The sequence below is a fragment of the Giraffa tippelskirchi genome, chromosome 13, assembly GCF_054371585.1.
Source record: "Giraffa tippelskirchi isolate mGirTip1 chromosome 13, T2T-mGirTip1v1.2.pri, whole genome shotgun sequence".
In the NCBI taxonomy this organism is placed as follows: Eukaryota; Metazoa; Chordata; class Mammalia; order Artiodactyla; family Giraffidae; genus Giraffa; species Giraffa tippelskirchi.
This window is the reverse complement of record NC_137287.1, coordinates 118,174,130-118,193,862: the sequence shown is the minus strand read 5'-3', so window position 1 is coordinate 118,193,862 and position 19,733 is coordinate 118,174,130. Positions and strand designations below refer to the sequence as shown.

At 44.9% G+C, this 19,733-nt stretch overlaps 1 protein-coding gene across 9 annotated transcripts in view; it reads right to left on the bottom strand.

The window, feature by feature from the left end:
- Nucleotides 1–19,733, bottom strand: part of ARFGEF2 (ARF guanine nucleotide exchange factor 2) — a 78,548-nt gene that overhangs the window by 43,772 nt on the left and 15,043 nt on the right. For 4 of the 9 annotated variants that reach the window (XR_014073101.1, XM_081556833.1, XM_081556836.1 and 1 more), the window contains exons 4-9: nucleotides 11,670–11,816; nucleotides 10,532–10,711; nucleotides 9,945–10,176; nucleotides 4,903–4,971; nucleotides 2,960–3,111; nucleotides 399–529 (exon numbers count right to left, since the gene is read on the bottom strand). Coding sequence is in view for 8 of the 9 variants with exons in the window: in XM_081556833.1 (XP_081412959.1) it covers nucleotides 399–529; nucleotides 2,960–3,111; nucleotides 4,903–4,971; nucleotides 9,945–10,176; nucleotides 10,532–10,711; nucleotides 11,670–11,816 (911 nt within the window). In the remaining variant the exon portion in view is untranslated. Of the gene's footprint in view, nucleotides 1–398; nucleotides 530–2,959; nucleotides 3,112–4,902; nucleotides 4,972–5,247; nucleotides 5,258–9,923; nucleotides 10,177–10,531; nucleotides 10,712–11,669; nucleotides 11,817–19,733 lie in introns of all 9 variants that reach the window. The other 5 variants (XM_081556834.1, XM_081556837.1, XM_081556840.1 and 2 more) reach the window with 3 other exon arrangements.

Genomic DNA, 19,733 nt, shown 5'->3' with positions numbered 1-19,733 from the left:
TCTGGGTTGAATTTGGGGCATAAATTTGTATCCATGAAAACAGAAGTTTCCATTCAGGGCAAGAAACTGAGATTCTGTATGCATCCAGGTGGGGGACTCTCACTCTCAGAAGATTAAATTCATCAGTCAGGACAAAGAGGGTGAATATTCAACCGAACAATTGTTTTTAGTATATAAACCAAGGAAAGCAAAATTGGGCCAAATAATCTTGGTTGGTGGGCACACAATCTATGATGAGAGCTCTGTGGGACGTTCATGAGCCTGAAAACATTGTAAAATCGTCCTATAAATTACTGCATTTACACCAACCAGGGGACAAGGTAGTGGGGCTTCTTGGAGCCCCAAGATCCTCCTGGATCGTTAGGATTATAGATGGCTATGAACTGCTGTTAGCTCACTTTGGATCTGGGGGGCCTTCGCCAAGCGGTTTCATGGACAGCTTGCACAGTGAGCGAAACACCAGGAAGGCATCCTTCTGCAGAATGTGGGAGAACCTGGCGGCCACTGGATGTCCTTGAGCATCCGACTCCTAAGATTAGAACAAAGATGAGAAAAATCAAAGGGTCCAAACAAAAGGATGACTCTTTTCAAAACTAAGAAATGCAATTATCTCATGAAAATGTAAATTATTTATTCAATGGGGAGGTGAAGGATGTGGGAGAGGCAACAGTATGTCAAAACAGGAGCTTCTGGGGGAGTTGTCACAGCAATTCTAAAACCTCCTTCCTTGTCCTTCAAAAAGTGGGTGTGAGTGGTTTAAAATGATAAATGAGCAAAGGTTGAATCATAAAAAACCCAAAACGAATATAGATAATTGTATCAGTTTGGGTAAAAAAGATATTTCTAAGAATACTGTTGGGTTTCCCAGGTGGCTCAGTAATAAAGAATCTGCCTGCCAATGCAGGAGACGTGGGTTTGATCTGTGGGTCAGGAAGATCCCCTGGAGAAGAAAATGGCAATCCATTCTAGTAATCTTGTCTGGGAAATCCCAAGGAAAGAGGAACCTGGCGAGCTACAGTCCATGGGGTCACAAAAGAATAAGATCTATCTACAAGGATGTTCACTGTAGAACTGTCTCCTATGATTAAACGGAAATAATCCAAAAACCTAATAGGGAACTGGTTAAATAGATTATGGTAATCCATGATAGAATTTCACATGGCCATTAAAAAATTAGTTAGATATACACGTACTGATGTGAAAAGATGTCCATAAACGTGTTGAGGGAACAAAGCAAGTTGCAGTCTAGTATGTGACACAAATATTGTGTGTGAATTTACACACAGCCCTATATACATGCATTCTTTTTTTAAAAAAAATTTTATTGGAGTATAGTTGCTTTACAGTATTGTGTTAGTTTCTACTGTACAGCAAAGTGAATCAGCTACACATATATATATGTCCCTCTTTTTTGGATTTCCTTCCCATTTAGGTCACACAGAGCACTGGGGAGAGTTGCCTGTGTTATAGAGTAGGTTCTCATTGTTATCTAATTTTATACATAGTATCAATAGTGTATACACAACAATCCCAATCTCCCAAATCATCCCCCCACCAGTGCCTTCTTAATGGGGATGACAGAACCCCAAGGGGACTGCTATAGACTGGATATCTATGAGCCCCTCACTGAATTTACGCTGAAACCTAATCCCTAATGTGATGGTATCTGGAGATGGGGCCTTTGGCAGTGAGTAGGTCGTGAGGCGGAGCCTTCACGGACGGGATTACTGCCCTTATTAAACAGGCCTCAGAGAGCTCCGCTGCCCCTTCTGCCAGAAGGACAGAGTAAGAAGACGGCTGTCCATGAACCAGGAAACAGGCTCTCACCACACACTGAAACTGTTAATAGCTTGACCTTGGACTTCCTAGCCTCCAGAACTGTGAGAAACACATTTCTGCTGCTTATAAGGCACCCAGTATACAGTATTCTGTATACAGTATACAGTATTCATGGAGAAGGAAATGGCAACCCACTCCAGTGTTCTTGCCTGGAGAATCCCAGGGACGGCGGAGCCTGGTGGGCTGCCGTCTATGGGGTCACACAGAGTCGGACATGACTCAGCGACTGAACTAACTGACTGATACAGTATTCTATTAAAGCAGCTTAAACAGACTGAGACAGGGGCAATTGGTTCAGGATGGGGTGGAGTAGGGAATAGTTGTAGAAGAAAATCTTATTATTTTTAAGTATAAAGTGGATATACATACAGTACATAAACAGGTATCTAGTTATCAGTAACTTTAAAATTCCATGAAACAGGGTGATGAATAGGAAAAAGAAATACATAAAAAGGCTCCTCTGTGTGTGTGTGATCATTTAAACAGTTGAGATACACGTGAAAAGGTAGAGACTGAGTGAGTTCTGGAGCCAAGTTCAGATCATATTTCTTCCTGTTTTGAATGTTTATATATAGCATTTTCAATAGAATAACAAAGCTGTCTAAAAAAATAATGAAGCAGACACACTTAAGGGTGCCTGAAAGGGTGTTCATAATGTACCTTAAATTAAAAAAGCGGGTTACAAAACAGCATGTATATCATGTTATTACATTTAAGTGGTTTAAACATGGGAGGGAGAGAAAAATCTAAGTAAGTAAAACCTTAACAAATGTTATCTCTGGGTTAGATTATGGATGACTTCTACTTCCTTATTTTTCCTTCTCTGTATTTCCCTTATTCTTTCTCTAATCAATGTACACCATTTTGAGAGAAAAGAAAAAGGGCAAGAAATGTTAAGTTTTGAAAAGTTCTGAATAAATAGGGTTTAACAACGTTACATACCACCAGCATTAATTAGCATGTTCCAAGAACACACCGAGTATCAGGCCAGGATGGTGTGACTAAATAACTGAACAGGGCTTGCTGGTTTTCACTGGCTTCTTCTGATAGAGATATGATTCTGCATCTTATAGAAAAAGTAAACATCGAAACCAGTCTGATGGCAGGATCACCAACGCACCAGGTTATCTGCTGATGACAAGGACTGTCTGTCGTCCGCTATCCCGTTGGTCTGAGAGTTTTCATCAGCTGCGGGGGGTGCAGCATGTTCCTGGCACTCCAGTTCACTCAGGACCGTCTCCGCCTCTGTCAGCCCATGCTTTTGTGCTGCTTCTTAAAATACAATGCAAAAGTCATCATCAAGTCAGTACTTACTCTTTAGGGTAAGTAGATGGCCTGACACCAAGAAGAAGTTGTTGTTTTTTTTTAAGGTTTTTTTTTGGTGTGGACCATTTTTAAAGTCTTTATTGAATTCATTACAACATTGCTTCTGTTTTATGTTTTGTTTTTCTGGCCATGAGGTATGTAGGATTTTTAGCTCCCTGACCAGGGATCGAATCTGCATCTCCTTCAGTAGAAGCACGCTGTCTTAACCACTGAACTGCCAGAGAAGTCCCAAGAAGAAGTTATTCACATGACCTTCAAGCTACTGCTTTTCCCCTTTCTGGCTTTCTGTGTCTGTTACCCACAGCCCCACTCCCAGGTCATTTTATACTGTAGTCTGGGTCAATGGTACCTCCAGAAATGTGCTATATAGCAGTCTTGTCCACCCCTACCTACTTCTGAAGATAATCAGAAGCAGCTAAACAGAAATGCACAGAAAGGGTTACTAATGTAGGGGTTAGAGAACAAGAGTCACATAAATGAAGAGAGATTGATAGCTATGATAGAAAACCTTAGTCACAGGAGGAAAAAAAAAAAGTAGATCTGAGCTTCCTGGCAGCCATGTGGAAAAGGAAAAGACAAAGAATTAAATGGATTCCATCATTTAATGAAAGAAAGCATATCTGATGACTAGCAGAACAGCTGAACTCTATGAGGAATTTACCATATGGATTGTTATGTTAATATATTTAAGGGACACCAAACAACTCAGTAAGCACAATCTTCAAAAATGGTTTCTGAAGCATATTCAACAAATATTTATCAGGTGCCCACTATATGCCAAGCTCTAGGGCTAGGGGCTGGGGGATATAGTATGAGCAAGACAGACAAGGTTCACCATGTGAGGACTTCATATATTGGCCCCAGGAAAGAAAAATATAAAGGTATGAAATAAAATTACTTTATTTTAAAAGACATTTCTACAAAGAGTTAAACCAACGATGAAATCTATGACTATAGCTTGGGGATACCTTAAATTAACAAAAGGACAGGGCTTTGAGCAGTGGGTCAAAGCTCTTTGATCTTGACCCTCACTCGTTAAGAAATACATTTTAAAAGTCAGGACCCAGTATACATGTGTGGACAAAGATAAATCATTGAAACATGTTTCATGGAGCAGTGCTTAACATTACTACATGCGAGACATTCAGTTTGTACCTATTTTTGTCTTATTCTCTCCCATTTAAAAACATGGATTACAAACCACTAATTTATTGACTTCTCAACCCATTAATGGTTTACTGACCCCGAAGCTCAGTGTTCAGCACATAACCACTGACCTGAGAGTTGGAGTAAAAACAAAAGGAAAAATCATCTAACAGTCATTCTGAGCTATACAAGGTTAATCCCACTGAAACTACACCGAAAACTGAGGCAGTTATGAATGAAGCCGAACAGAACTAACAGAGCTTCTCTGCGCATCTGACACCTGCTGACATGAGGACTGTCCCCTGGACACATTAGTGTCTAGCTGGGAAACTTCACTGCCTCAGGGCTCCCTGCCCACTCCTGGGGACACCTGGCTCTACAGGGCATGGACCTCCGTTAGACTGCGCGACCAGAACCCCACCTGAGGGAGAAGGAAACCCATCACGAGTCACAAGTGATTGCCAAACTCCGTGTTAAGATGGGCAGACTCATCTGCAGGGGCGGGGGCGGGGGTGCACTCTTCCACTGGCACAGCTGGCTGTGGACTTCTGTGAAGGAGCAAGGAGGAGCAGCTGGGCGCTTGGCTCTCACCTTTAACTGCAGACGTGACCACGTCTTCTAAGATCTCCTTCACCACCTCCTGGGCTCCGTCTTCAGTCCCTACACACACACCAAATACACAAACGCAAACACATATATGTGGGCATTTCCAAGGAAAGTCAAGTAAGGTGGAGATTATTAAGTCAGTGTTCTCCAGAGTCACAGTTGGAAACAAGAGCGCAAATAAGCCCTCTCCAAAGCCAAAGCTGACCACGTCCCAGGAAATTTGGAAACTTGGGGGCAGCATCTGCTGTGACTCAGTTTTCCCCTAAGACCCCAAGGTCTTAGACACTCTTCCTTCCTGAGTCACAGTTGCCGGCCCAGGGTCCCCTCCACCACCCCCGGGCTGCAGGCAGCAGCTGGATATTATCCAGCTATGGTTTCTGACAGAACAAAAGGAGCAGCGTCATCTTGCCCCTTCACCTCGTGTACCCAGAGCCTTGGTAAGCGATGTGCCTTTGGCTTCTTCCTTTTCCCACAGTGTAAACCCAGAACTTAGCATGAGATTTCTCATGTGATAGTTGAGAATTTACTACATTCTAAATGGACTTATTCTGTAAGATGGTAGCTGTTTAAGTGGAAAAGGCTTGCTACCAGTTGTTTTGATAGAAAACTAGTTCTGGGAGAACTAGTAAACAAGCACTCGACTAGTCTTCACTGACAAAAGGGCCATCAGGTTAAAGAAAACCAAAAAAATCCTTCAAATTCTTCTTTAACAACGATTTTCCAATCACGCCACAATTTTATACCTTTGGTCCTGAAGAAGCAACAGGAAGCGTTTTCATTTCCATTGGGCACTTAACCCAAATGAAAGAAAAATGCTGCCCCACACGTCAGATCAGTAAACAAAGGATGCTGCAGCCATCACACCACTCCAGACACCCCCTGCAGTAGGCCCTGAGGGAGCTGAGGATGGAGACAAAGATCCTGGAGCCCTCAGCCACCCCCACAATGGGTGCACCCTGAGGGGCTGCAGGATAGGAACACACAGAAAATTGGAGCCAGAGAGCCGAGATACACATCAAAGGAATGATCTCAGTGAGCCCAGACTTGTGCACCAGCCTGTACAGTGGAAAGCACTAAATTTATGGGACTGATAAATCTGGTTTTCAATGCAGAAGACAGGAGTTCAAGCCTTGGGTCAGGGAGATCGCCAGAGAAGGAAATGGCAGTCCACTCCAGTGTTCTTGCCTGGGCAATCCCGTGGACAGAGGAGCCTGGCGGGCTATAGTCCACAGGGTTGCAAAAGAGTCGGATACAACTTAGCGAGTAAACAACAAATGCTCTTCTTAGAGGGCAAAAAGAACTTGAATGGAGGTTAGAAAAGCCCTCAGTCACAGGCAAAATCTTCTAAACCTGTTTCTTCATCTAAATAAGACGATTCAGTCTAGATCAGCATTACCCATACTTCACAGTCGTTCTCACACAACCTTCATAATTTCTGCCATTTCATGTATGGAGAAGGCAACGGCACCCCACTCCAGCACTCTTGCCTGGAAACTCCCATGGACGGAGGAGCCTGGTAGGCTGTAGTCCATGGGGTCGCACAGAGTCGGGCACAACTGAAGCGACTTAGCAGCAGCAGCATGTACCACTTATTATATTACATGTGTATATCTAACAGTGCTCTTTAACTCACTGTAAGCAATAATTAATATTCACAAAACAAAGGCTTCAAACACTAATCACACTTTCTTAATGCATGTTAGAACAAATGTATAACTATTAAAATAAAAACCATTCACCTAAGAGCCATCTAAAGTCATCTCATCTAGACCATGATTTGGTAAACACATGTCTCATGTGTCTAGGTATTTTTAAGTTCCTTTCTAGTTCCAACATTCTCTGATGCTATGATTTAACAGAATTGTGATGACAGGGTCTAATCTCTACTAAACATTCCAAAGTCCCCTGTACACAATCAACACCTAAGAATTAGCCAGATGAATATGTTTCATCAGAGGAGCTGCAGGCTTGGTAAGTTGTTGGGCTGTTTTTCCCTTAATGAATGGGATGCAAGACAAAAAGAGTGAGCAAAGACATCTGTGAGCACACTGGTAACTGTGTACCTACCATATACATATTAGCTGTACACGTGTGTCAATGCTTAAGTCTAATGCTGGGAGTTAAAAAGTAAGAATCTTAAAAATAAAAGAAAATGGGAAGTGACTATTCTCGGGTATAGGGTTTCTTCTGGGTATGATAAAAATGCTCTAAAACTGACTGTGGTGATTGTTGCACAACTGTGTCAACATACTACAAAGAACTGAACTGTACGTTTTAAACAGGTGAATTTACGGAAATGAATTTCAAAAAACTTGTTTTCAAAAAAAACTGACAAGAACAGCTGGGTCTTTGGAGGGCTGCGAATGGACAAATGGAGTGAGGTCCCCAGGAAACCCTGTTGGCCAAGCCCTAAGGTTCACAGAAGCTAGCATGCTGTAGGTTCGAAGATCTCATTTGGTGAATTTACAAAGAGCAATCTGATCCACTTCTTGCACGGGCTGATAAGACTGACAGATTATCATTTTTATCAACTGGGGGTGAAAAACTGCCAAGGGGACGAAGATCCTCTGGTCTGCTGGTGAGCTGTCATCCACACAGATTCCACCAAGAGGCACATTATCTCAGGAAGGCCTGGGAGGGTTCCCAGTGAAGTAGGACCACGTATGTGGAGCGCCCAGGTAGTAAGGACCACGCCTGGCACAGTGACTGCCTGGGGGGAGAGGGGGGTCTGATGGCCAGTCCACGGGAGGGAACCAAGAGGAGAGCTGGACAGGTCATCTTGGTCATAGAGGCACTGGAGCCCCGGGGGGCCTCGGCAGCCTGGACTCTAGCCCAGGGTGCTGTGTCTGTCAGCCTGCACCTCCGCTATCTGCCTCTCAGGCTGCCCTTCCTCCCAGGCGCCTCATCCGGTTCTCCTGAAGGATGCGTTCTTTCTTTAGAGCAACATCTGGACAACTGGAGGCCTGTCCCTCTTAAGGGCGACGATGCACCTCCACTCTGATCTACCACTTGCAGGTTTGTGGTCTGATTCCTACAGACACTCTGATGCCCACGATCTTGGGAGAAGCCTCACGGGGTGTATTATACCTTGTGGCAACAAAATTCACAGCAATATGCTAAGTGTAAAGCATTCTGTGTTAGAGCAGAATTTTAGGTTCCTGGGTTTCTGTAAAACCATATTCTAGAAATCAAATCCCCCCCCCACTCCATTCATTCAGTAAAAAAGGTATTTACTGAGTATGTGTACTGGGCACCAAACCAGGTGTTGGGAATATTGTGGTGCACGGGGTGGCTGATGCCTTGGACCAAGAACAAGTGAACACAAACTCTTCAGTGATTTGGAGTAGTGATCAGTGCCATGAGGAAAATAAGACAGGGTGATGGGACAGAGTGATAGGGAGCTTCAGAGAGGGGATCACTTAGAAATGAAACCTGAAGACAAAGGTTGGGTAAGGAAGGGACAGTAGGTGCCAAGGTACCAAGAGCAAGCACTGCACTTTCAAGAACCAGAACCACCACCTGCACATCCTATAACAAACAAGGGGAAAGGAAGCAAAGGAAGGGTACAGGGAGGTGGGCGGAGGCAGGACACACAGGGCCTTGGACATCGTGGAGATGGGGCAGGCACAGACGTCACTACGAATGGGACAGGATGGGAAATTACCAGAGGGGTTTAAGCAGAGGGAGGTCCTGATCTAATCCATGCTTTTAAAAGATCACTTTGGCTGCTGAGTGGAAAATGGGCTGCAGTGTGGAAGCACTTTCATGCAGCTTAGGAAGGCCTGCTTTTCCATCTGCACGGTTACGCTTACTACAGTGTGTTTAAATATTAATATCTGTTGACTGGTCACAGTCTGATAAAGGTTCCAGTAAAAACCTGTCTGCTCCCTGCTCTGAGAGTTAATAAGGCAAAGATGAAAACAGATACAGAAGGTGGGTCAGGACTTCCTGAACACCTTACAAAACACGTGACACTGAGCAGCCAACAGTGCTCACCCAAGACACGTGTGGTTCCCTGTGGCAATGTTTTCTTTGATCCTTGCCTTGGGTGAACTGATACAGAACAACATTTCAGCAACAACACTTGGTCTCTTCCTACCCATGCCAAGCTCTGCTAAATTACAGATGAACAAAAAACTGCTCAAGTATGGGTTCTGGTAGCGAACATACCACCAACAGACCTCATCACCAATAAGGGGGCAGAAGAAGATATGAGGCCAGTTACGAAGGGGGGTCCGATATTTCATTGTAGAACCATCAGCTAGAGTGAAAAATTATTTAGCAGAAATCACTTGGGAATAAGGTATGTTCTTAAAAAATTTTAGAATTTAGGATTTTGTTTGCACAAATTGCACAGCGAAGGAGAGGTAAATACTCAAAAACAATCTTAACCCAATTCAAAAATTTCATGCCTAATGTTTCATTTACTTCAAGACTATCATCAGGTATGGAAGATCTCTTTCATTTAAAAAAGCAAACACAACCAAGTAGTAGTGTACTTGGTCTCAGAAGAAGACAAAGCTATCTGTGTATCTGTTTCTCTATGAATCCACCCACCCACCTTCTGGCTCCTTTCTAAGATGCCCATCAATAGTGACTAACTGCCCGTAAGTGGGCAGAGCACAGTGTATATGTGACAGATGATGTCCGTGTCCTCCTCTGGGAGATGAAACAGACACTAAATGCTCAACCACCCAAACGATTACCTACTGGGAGACGAGCACTCCAAAATGAGCCCCCGGCACTACAGCTGACATCAAATAGCAGTAGCTCAATATATCCCAGAAACAACCCCCCACCAAAAATAAAAAAACACCAATAACCTCACAACTGACAACGGGATCTGAGACACTCGGCCTCTTGGGTTGTGTTTCGTAAAAGCAAAGCAAAGGGGAAGTCAAGGGGGAGGCCCAGAAATAGAAGAGCTACCAGAGGTTTCCTGACATGCCACCAGACAACTCCTTCACCTGCCCCTCGGACGCAAGACGACTCGGTCACTGCAGGACAGGGAAGCGCAGAGGCCGTACCTGACAGCGACGGGCCCCTCTCTCTGGGGGCATGTCCATTCTCTGTGATCACCGCAGAACCACTCCTGGCATGGTCCCCATTGGTTAAATCTGTCTTTTCAGGAGTTGTTGGTTTGCTCTGTGCCTGGCTCTGCTTCAAACGATTGAACTTTGGGGACACTGCTGCAGCTTGGATCACAGGGGACTGGGGTTTCGAATGGATTGGTTTTTCCAACTCTCTGGCCTCCTGCAACTGAAAGGCAATGAAAAAGGGATTCAATCTAAATGGATCCAGCGTTTTGATAAGGAATAGAAAAAAAGCCAGCCTGTTGCATAAAGAATATCCAAACAGAAGGATAGAATTTAAAAAAGGAAATCAATTCCTTCAACAAACTCACAGCAAATCTGGAATGCAAATTTCAAAGCCCATCGAGATTCTCTCTCGGCTTTTTAAAGCAAGGACAAAAACAGAGTGCAGAGAATTCAGAGGAAGAAGGGATTAACTACAAGATGCTAAGACTCTTCACCAGGCACCGAGGCCACACAAGAAAGAGTTCACAGCATGGGACAGTGTCCCACCCACAGCAGCTGTAACTGCTACCACTCACCACTTGGTTTTCCATGCGGGTGAAAATGACGTTCAGCATCTGAGTGAGGGTAGCTTTGGCAGTGGTTTGATTGATGAGATTTTTGCTGGCCAAATAGATATTGTAACATGTCCTGACCGTCTGCAGGATGGTGCCCTCATGAATTTCAATGTGCGGGGATGTGACTGCAGTGAGAAGAGCCTGAAACGGAAATCCGAAACCTTCATATTCGGGAGCGCCCACCGCCCATCCTCTCAGAGCCCAACTTTTCCACAAGGTTTGCCTTTGCTTTTATTTGGTTTGGTTTAAGAAGATGGCTCTGTGAGCTAAACTGGATGATTAGTACCAAGAGCCAAGTCCCTGCTGCACCAAGTTCAAAAAAGTTTAAACACACTTATTAACTACACAGAACCCAAGTTATGTGAAGTAACTGAGCTGTGTTGAAGTATACTCTCTACCAGCTTACTTTTTAAAAAGCCAAAAAAACAGACACTTCTCTCAGGAGAGAAAACGCTCCAACCTGATCTCACATATGTCGATCACAAAATATACACGCTTTGATGGAGCTGCGCGGTGGGGTGGCGGGGTCAGCTTCCCAGTTCCCTGGTGGATTTTCAAGGGAGCTTTAAGTGGGGTGCAGCTAGCACGGGGCCATCCCTCACAAAGCTAACGTGTCCAGGACTTATTTGAAACGTTGACCACATCTATCCTGACTGGTTCTGACAAGCAGACGGGACCATCCCACGCCAAACCATTCCTGGCAGCAGAAACAGAACAGGATGATGGAAAAGGAGGATAAGGGGATGGGGTAAACTGGCGATAAAAGTATCAACACAGGACCTGCTGAGAAATGGCAGTCTGGGAATCCAGAAATTCAAGGGGAGAGAGTAGAGGATTTCAAGTCAATCTAATTCACAAGCAATTTATGTGATTATTAGCGGAACTATTTACTTTGAAAACACACCTGTTTCTGCTCTTCTTTCGTGGTCCATGCTAATCAGTTCTGACACTTAACAAAAGATCTAGTGATGCTTACATATTTCTGCTCTAGCTCAGTGCCTCCTGAGACAGCTAACACATGGTAAATTAGAAATTCAAATTCCCAAAGGGGATGAGTTTTCTCATTTAAAATCCAGACCAGGCAGACAGACAGAAATACCTTAATGATTTGTAACTGAACTCCTTCATCGGTCTGAGGGCCTTGAAAACAGTTGCAAATGGTTTCCACGATCCTGTCAATCAGCCGCTTGCCGGGGGCGCCACTGTCGGGGGCGTTGCCGGTGATGTGCCCGTAAGCAATGAGTTTCTAAACACAGAAAGCACACACGTGAGAAGTTTCCGCCTGGCCAGGGCTGAGGCCATCCACAGCAGTTAAGAGGCAGGCGGGAGGCTTGGCCTTTAACTTCCGGTTCCCAGAGTTCCCTCTGCTCCCCCTGGGTGCAGGGGGCATGGTCACCCCAAAAGCACAGCATCCGTCCTAACTCCTGATGGCAGAAGAGCCCATGACACTGCGAGTGGCCGGGGGAAAAGGCACGTGCAGACTGTCCCCCAGTGCACAACCACTTCTGTGAAAGATGGAGGAATCCGGGATTTCCCTGGTGGTCCAGTGGTTAAGACTCTTGGCTCCTAATGCAGCAGGGGGCCTGGGTTCGATCCCTGCTTGGGGAACTACATCCCATACGCTGCACTAAGACCCAGCACAGCCAAACAAATTTTTTAAAAAAAGGAATTAAAAACTATATATAACAGAGATAGAAGTCGTTAGCAACTGCCTAGAGCTAGGGGATTCTGGGGAAATAGGGAGTGACTACAAAAATGAACAAATATGGGGTTTCTTTCCGAGGATAAAAATGGTCTCTAATTAGACTTTGTGATGATGGCTGCACAACTCTGTCAATATACGAAAGTTACGGAATTGTATACCTCAGACGGGTGAACTGTATGCATCTGAACTGTATCTCAAGCTGTTACCCCCCACTCCCCACCACAAAAGGCAAGATGCATAAAAACTAATGATAACAAATTTTGCTCGAGCTCAGGGAGAACTAAGCAGCTGTGAGCAGGAGCAGGACTAAGACATATTGTGGCTCAGGCTTTCATTCTTTCTGAATGGTGCATCATGCCAGTGCATTTTCTATTCCAAAATTAAAGTAAAACCCTTGCTGAATTCTGCACCAACGCTATCAAACTGCGTGTCACCCATGCTGCTGAAGAGACAAGAGGCTGTCCAGGCTGTGCCCTCAGAGTCAGGTGACGGATCAGTTTGGACACGGGCCACCTCCCTCCTGACCTGGATTTCGTCAGGGACAATCTGAGAGCTGGAAGGGAACTCAAAGGTCAGGATGGTTTCAAAGCCGGGCTGATATTCAGCATCGAAGAGGGAGCCTGTGACAGAAACAGACTCCTGGACCTCAATGCAGACATCCTCGAGCAGGCCGGTCAGGTGAAGCTCAGGAAATAATGTTTTTCTCCAAGTCATGCAGGTTGTTCTGATGGCTGACCAAATAAAAAGAACCACTCATCTGCTATAGCCCCTCTGGGGTCAGTGAATTCTAAGGCACCCTCTGCTTCCAGCGACTTAGTCAAGACTCTGACAGATGCTGCTCTGTTCTTCATCCTTTTGGTTTCTGGCGTGTCACATTCTTGATCTGCCTGCCCAGAATGACACGGCTCCAGTGGCGATCCACAGGGCCGCGGCCCCCTCGATACGCAGACACGCCCCCTGCCGAGGCTTCACACCACTTCTCAATGGCTTTTCCTCACTGTTAGCCTCGAAAGCACCACCGTTCAACACACAGGAAGAAAAACTGATTGAGAGAGAGAGGCCGAGAGCAGAAATACGACCCTGCTGGACCGAGTGACCGAGCGGGCAGGAGAGAGGCCTGCACACGCTGTGGGACTCAAGATCAAGCCCAGGGAGCCCCCGACCGAGGCAGGGAGGTGCTCAGCGTGGTTTTTGTTCTTAGTCATTTCTGGCCCCATCAGCACATGTGGGAGCTCATGTCCCTGACCGGGGATGCACCCTGCACCCCGTGCAGTGGAGTGCAAGGTCAGAACCACCGGCTGCCAGGGAGGCCCCTCAAGTGTGTTTCTGAAGAACAAGTCCAGATGCCTTTGTCTCATTCCCTCTCATCACTGCTCCACAGGCTGGCTTCCTGTGAGGGCAGCGCTGTGGTTGTTTAGCTGCTAAGTCATATCTGACTTGTTTTCAACCCCATGGACTGTAACTGGCCAGGTTCCTCTGTCAATGGGATTCCCTGGCAAGAAAACTGGAGTGGGCTGCCATCTCCTTCTCCAGGGGATCTTCTCAATCCAGGGATCGAACCCACGTCTGCTGTGTCTTCGGCACTAGCAGGCAGATGAGCCATCTGGGAAGTCTCAAGAAGAGGAGGAGTAAATAAAATGGTAGCGTATCATTTATCAGGAATGCCCTCTACTTGCATGGGGTGTTTTAACGACATTAAAACCAATGTTGTAAAAAGCAAGCCACAGAAAATTCTGTACAAGTATAAATGGTATGTGATATCATTTCCAGCTACTATGGCTGAGTTGAAGAGTTAGAATGGAGACTATATGACGCGCAAAAAGACTAAATATTTAGCATGCAGTCCTCTACAGGCAAATGGTATCATAAATGATACCATTTATGTTTTAAAAAAAAGAATTAAAACAACGGAACAGGCAACTAGGTCTGGGGCTAGTGGTCTAAGGGACTTCAGCCTTATCTGTAAAGTTCTAAAAGAAATTTCTAACAGAGAATGTAGTCATGTACAACTTATATTATTACACATCAATTTTAAAATGAACATTAAAACATACAATGTCTTTTAGACATAAATGCTAAAAGATAATGCTTGTGGTATGAACCAGGTAGCTTAGACCAGTGGTTTCCCACAGCTTTATGTAGAAAGAAAATATTAGAACTCTATTTCTATCTACTTTTTATCTTACTCTTTTAAAGGTCTGTTTTTGTATGGTTTATAATGTATGTAATGTAATAACAGTAGCACATGTATATAATCTTATAATTGAAGAAATACTTTGAGAGAATATTTTCAAAAATAATTTCTGTGGTTGGTATATGCCCAGAAAAACTTGGGAGATCACTCACTAAGTTTAGACACGACTGAACTAGTTCTCTCTCCCCCAGGTCCTGGCCTTAGGGTAGCGTGCAGAGACCAGGTGCTGAAGGAAAGGATCTTTATCACTTGGGAGAAGCGAGAACAAGGGAAGGCTTCTCCCTGGGGGAAAGGGAATGCTGAGCTCTGTACATGTAGCAAACCAAACCCAAAGCATCTCTGCTACCCGCTCAACTTTCCAGGCTAAAAAAGGGACGCCTTAGAACGCCCAGGGCACAATACAGATGCACCCATAGCTGGCTTCAACCCTGACCAAACCAACCTTTCCTCCTGGACCCTGGCCCTCCACTTCCAAGGTAGAAGTCACCTCGCCCACACCAGGAAAAGCCAGTTGAACAGGCTGTGCAAGGACAAACCCCAAGAGGAAATCATTGTTTTTCCTTCAGTATTCTGGGGAGCACCTAGCTACTTTTTAATGTCATAAAAAGGACAACACATTTTGTATACTAAGCAAAGAAATCCTGGTGCACCTACTACATCACAAAGAACTTCCAATCTAAAAAAGAGAGCTAACCATATGCCAAAAGCATTAAGACAGGTACTGTAACTCAAGTTGCTGAAGCAAAGCAGGACATCAATGTTTCCACCAGAAATCATACATGTACACCGAGTCTCAGAATAAAGAATATTTCTAGGAAAATAGCCTATTTATAACTAAAGAGGCCAGAAGTACAGGCTAATAGTGAAGACTGGAGGTCAGCAGTCTTTTTCTGTAGAGGACCACCTGCTAAACATTCAGGCTTTGCGGGTCATATGGTCTCCGTTCCAACTCTTCAACTCAGCTGTAGTAGATGGAAAGCAGCCAACGAAAGGGCCTGGATGTTGTTATGAACTGAATGCTTGTGTTTCCCCAACTGAAGTCCTAACCCTCCATGTGATGGTAGTAAGAGGGAGGGTCTTGTGGAGGTTATTAAATCTGGATGAGGCCATGAGTGGGGTCCTCATGATGGCATTAATACTCTATGAGAAGAGACCAGGGATTTCCCTGGTGGTCCAGTGGTTAACAATTTGCCTTGCGATGCAGGGGACACAGGTTTGATCCATGGTCGGGGTACTAACCCACATGCTGTGGAGCAATTCAGCTTGCATGTTGCAACTACTGAGCCCACACTCTGGAGCCTGTGTGCCACAACTAGAGAGCCTGCATGCTGCAACCAAAGATCCTACACGACACAACAAAGACCCTGCATGCTGAAACTAAGACCCAGTGCAGCCAAATAAACATTAACAAGAAGAAACCCGACTCCTGGCTTGCTCTGTCTGCCACCTGAGGACACAGTGAGAACCTGGCCACCTGCAAACCAGGAAGAGGGCTCACCAGGAACTCAACCAGCTGGCACCTTATCATGGACTCCCCAGCCTCCAGAAAACTGTGGGATATAAACGTCTCTTGTCTGTATTATTCTGCTGCTGCTGCTGCTGCTGCTAAGTCGCTTCAGTCGTGTCCGACTCTGTGTGACCCCATAGACGGCAGCCCACCAGGCTCCCCTATCCCTGGGATTCTCCAGGCAAGAATACTGGAGTGGGTTGCCATTTCCTTCTCCAATGCATGAAAGTGAAAAGTGAAAGTGAAGTCGCTCAGTCATGCCCGACTCCTAGTGACCCCATGGACTGCAGCCTACAAGGCTTCTCTATCCATGGGATTTTCCAGGCAAGAGTACTGGAGTGGGTTGCCGTTGCCTTCTCTGATTATTCTGCTACATCAGTCTAAACAGATTAAGGCAGCTATGTTCCAATAAAACTTTATTCACCAAAGCAGGCTGCAGGCCAGATTTGCACAGACTGGTTCCAAATCGGGAAAGGAGTATGTCAAGACTGTATATTGTCACCCTGCTTATTTAACTTACATGCAGAGTACATCATGAGAAACGCTGGGCTGGATGAAGCACAAGCTGGAATCGAGATTGCTGGGAGAATTATCAATAACCTTAGACACACAGATGATACCACCATTATGGCAGAAAGCGAAGAAGAACTAAAGAGCCTCGTGATGAAAGTGAAAGAGGAGAGTGAGAAAGTAGGCTTAAAATTCAACATTCAGAAAATTGAGATTATGGCATCTGGTCCCATCACTTCACGGCAAGTAGATGGGGAAACAATGGAAACCATGACAGACTTTATTTTGGGGGGCTCCAAAATCACTGCAGATGGTGATTGCAGCAATGAAATTAAAAGATGCTTACTTCCTGGAAGAAAAGCTATCACCAACCTAGACAGCATACTAAAAAGCAGAGACATTGCTTTGCCAACAAAGGTCCATCTAGTCAAGGCATGTTTTTTCCAGTAGTCATGTACAGATGGGAGAGTTGGACTATAAAGAGAGCCGAGCGCCGAAGAATTGATGCTTTTAAACTATGGTGTTGGAGAAGACTCTTGAGAGTCCCTTGGACTGCAAGGAGATCCAATCAGTCCATCCTAAAGGATACCAGTCCTGAATATCCATTGGAAGGACTGATGGTGAAGCTGAAACTCCAATACTCTGGCCACCTGATGCAAAGAGCTGACTCATTGGAAAAGACCCCGACGCTGGGAAAGATTGAAGGCGGGAGGAGAAGGGGACGACAGAGGATGAGATGGTTGGATGGCATCACCGACTCCATGGACATGAGTTTGAGTAAACTCCAGGAGTTGGTAATGGACAGGGAGGCTGGACGTGCTGCAGTCCAGGGGGTCACAAAGAGTCTGACACGACTGAGAAACTGAACTGACTAAACTGATAGTTTGAGGACCCCTGATGAAAAACACAGGCTTGGACTAAACAAATCCTAGACACCCACCCAATCCCATCACCGCCTGGCTGGGGGAACTTGGCAGGGCTGGACACTTTATTCTCTAAGACTCAGTTTCATTCATTCAAAAATGAGGATGAGAGTAAGAAGCTCAGACAGCTGTTGGGAAGGCTAAACACAATGATGGGGATAAAGCTCTTAGAACAGGGCCCAGCACAGGCTGAGTGCTCAAGACATTAGCTGTTGTTAGTACATCAATAATGTTAACTATCGGTACCAGCTTCCAAACTAAACCTTAACATGAGGACAAAACAATGAAAATTAAAATTAAGCCAAATTTTCTTCAGAAAATGTTCACAGCAACAAATATTTTAGGCTAGAAGTAGGATTTGAGCCTGGCATTTGAAAATTCTTGGCTGATGACATGCTTCACACAGGACAATCTGTACAGAATTATATTGAATGAGAAAATGGCTTTTCATTTGGAAGAGCTACTTCTGTGAAGAAACTGTCATCAATTTTTAAGTATAGCTATAGCAAAGAGGAGAGATTAATAGAGTAAATATTAGACTAGAGATGCCAAAAGTGTGGCATGCCCGCCACTTGGCAGTCCTGGGTCTCAGCAGACATAACCAATCAATTGTGGCACTTTCTCAAGAAACCCAGATGAGGCTCCAGATGATTTTTCAACACAGCTTCTAAGCAATCATAATACAGAACCTATTCCCTATTCCTGCTCTAGAAAGTACTGGTAAACTGTGTATTGTTCCCCTGTATTTTTTAAAAATTTATCAAGCTCTTTTCATTGCTGTAGGTTCCCACTGGGGTTAAATGTTTCTTGGGGAAACAAAAGCTTCAGGAGTAGACCTCAGGAAAAATTCAAGAATGCCGGAGCAAAAATTAAGAAGCCCGGGCCGTGGTGCTGCTTCTGCCCCTCAGTACCCGCACATCGCCAGGCAAGTCACCTGACTGCCGCGCTGCTGCTTCCTCACCAGTCAAAGGGAATTTATAACAAGGTGACTTGTGGCCCTAAATACAGTCAGTCCTCATTATTCACAGATCTGCCCTTGTGAGTGCTCCCATTTACTAAACTGTAAGTCCCAAATCAATACTTGGGACACTAATATGGTCATTTGTGGACACCCACAGTGCAGAGAAAAATTTGAATCACTTGATGGTCACGTTTCCAACTGAGGTCAAACAAGGGGCTGCCCTGTTGTCTTGCTTCAGCTCTCTCACTGTAAGCAGTGACTTTTCTGTGATCTATTTAGTGCCACGGTATTCACATTTTTGTCCTTTTTGTTGGCGATTTCACCCTTTAAAATGGCCCACGTGCACAGAGCTGAGTGCTATCTTAGTGTAGCTAAGAACAAGAAGGCAGGGACGTGCCCTAAAGAGAAAGGATGTGTGATTAGCTTTGTTCAAGCATGTGCCACAGTGCGGCTGCCCATGAGCTCAAGGCTAATGAATCAACATGTAGGTTGTTGTAAATAAGGTGTCTTTAAACAGAAACATGAGCTTCCCTGAAGGCTTAGTGGTAAAGAATCCACCTGCCAATGAAGGAGACCCAAGAGACGCGGGTTCAATCCTTGGGTCAGGAAGATCCCCTGGAGGAGGAAATGGCAACCCACTCCAGTATTCCTGCCTGGGAAATTCTATGAACAGAGGAGCCTGGAGGGCTACAGTCCGCGAGGTCACAAAGTCGAACACAACTGAGCACGCAAGCATGCAAACAGAAACCCAGAGAGAGTAAGGTTGTATGTTCATCAACTGATGAACGGGTGAGTGGAGAGGCTTGTAGGAACCTAGTCCTGGAGTTCATCCAGGAACAACACTTCAGGACTTGCTAATTCTGTGCTCACAGCAACTTTACACACCATCACCGCAAATAACACGAGTCGATTATCTCTACTTAATGAGTATTAATGCCATCAATAAAGAAGCTACATAAAACACCTTCTGTGCCTGCATATGTACCAATATTTCAATCAATGCTAGAGGTTTCATTTAGGAAAACACACATAGGAGAGATCAACAAAATACTTCTAGGAATCAAATTCTTTTTTCACGTAAAGAGATCAGACCTCTCATTCTTCCCTCCCTGACAGTAATATAAAGAATGAGATGAAAAAGCTCCTCCGTCCACCAACTCAGAGCATTCTGAGTGCCAGGGGTGGTGAGCACAGCTCCTGTGGCAGTGGTCCCCAACCTTTTTGGCAGCAGGGACCAGTTTCACAGAAGACAGTTCTTCCATGGACCGGGGCGTGGGAAGGATGGTTTCAGAACAATTCGAACACATTATGTTTATTGTGCACTTTACGTCTAGTCTCATGTAGCCCCTGATCTGACGGGAGG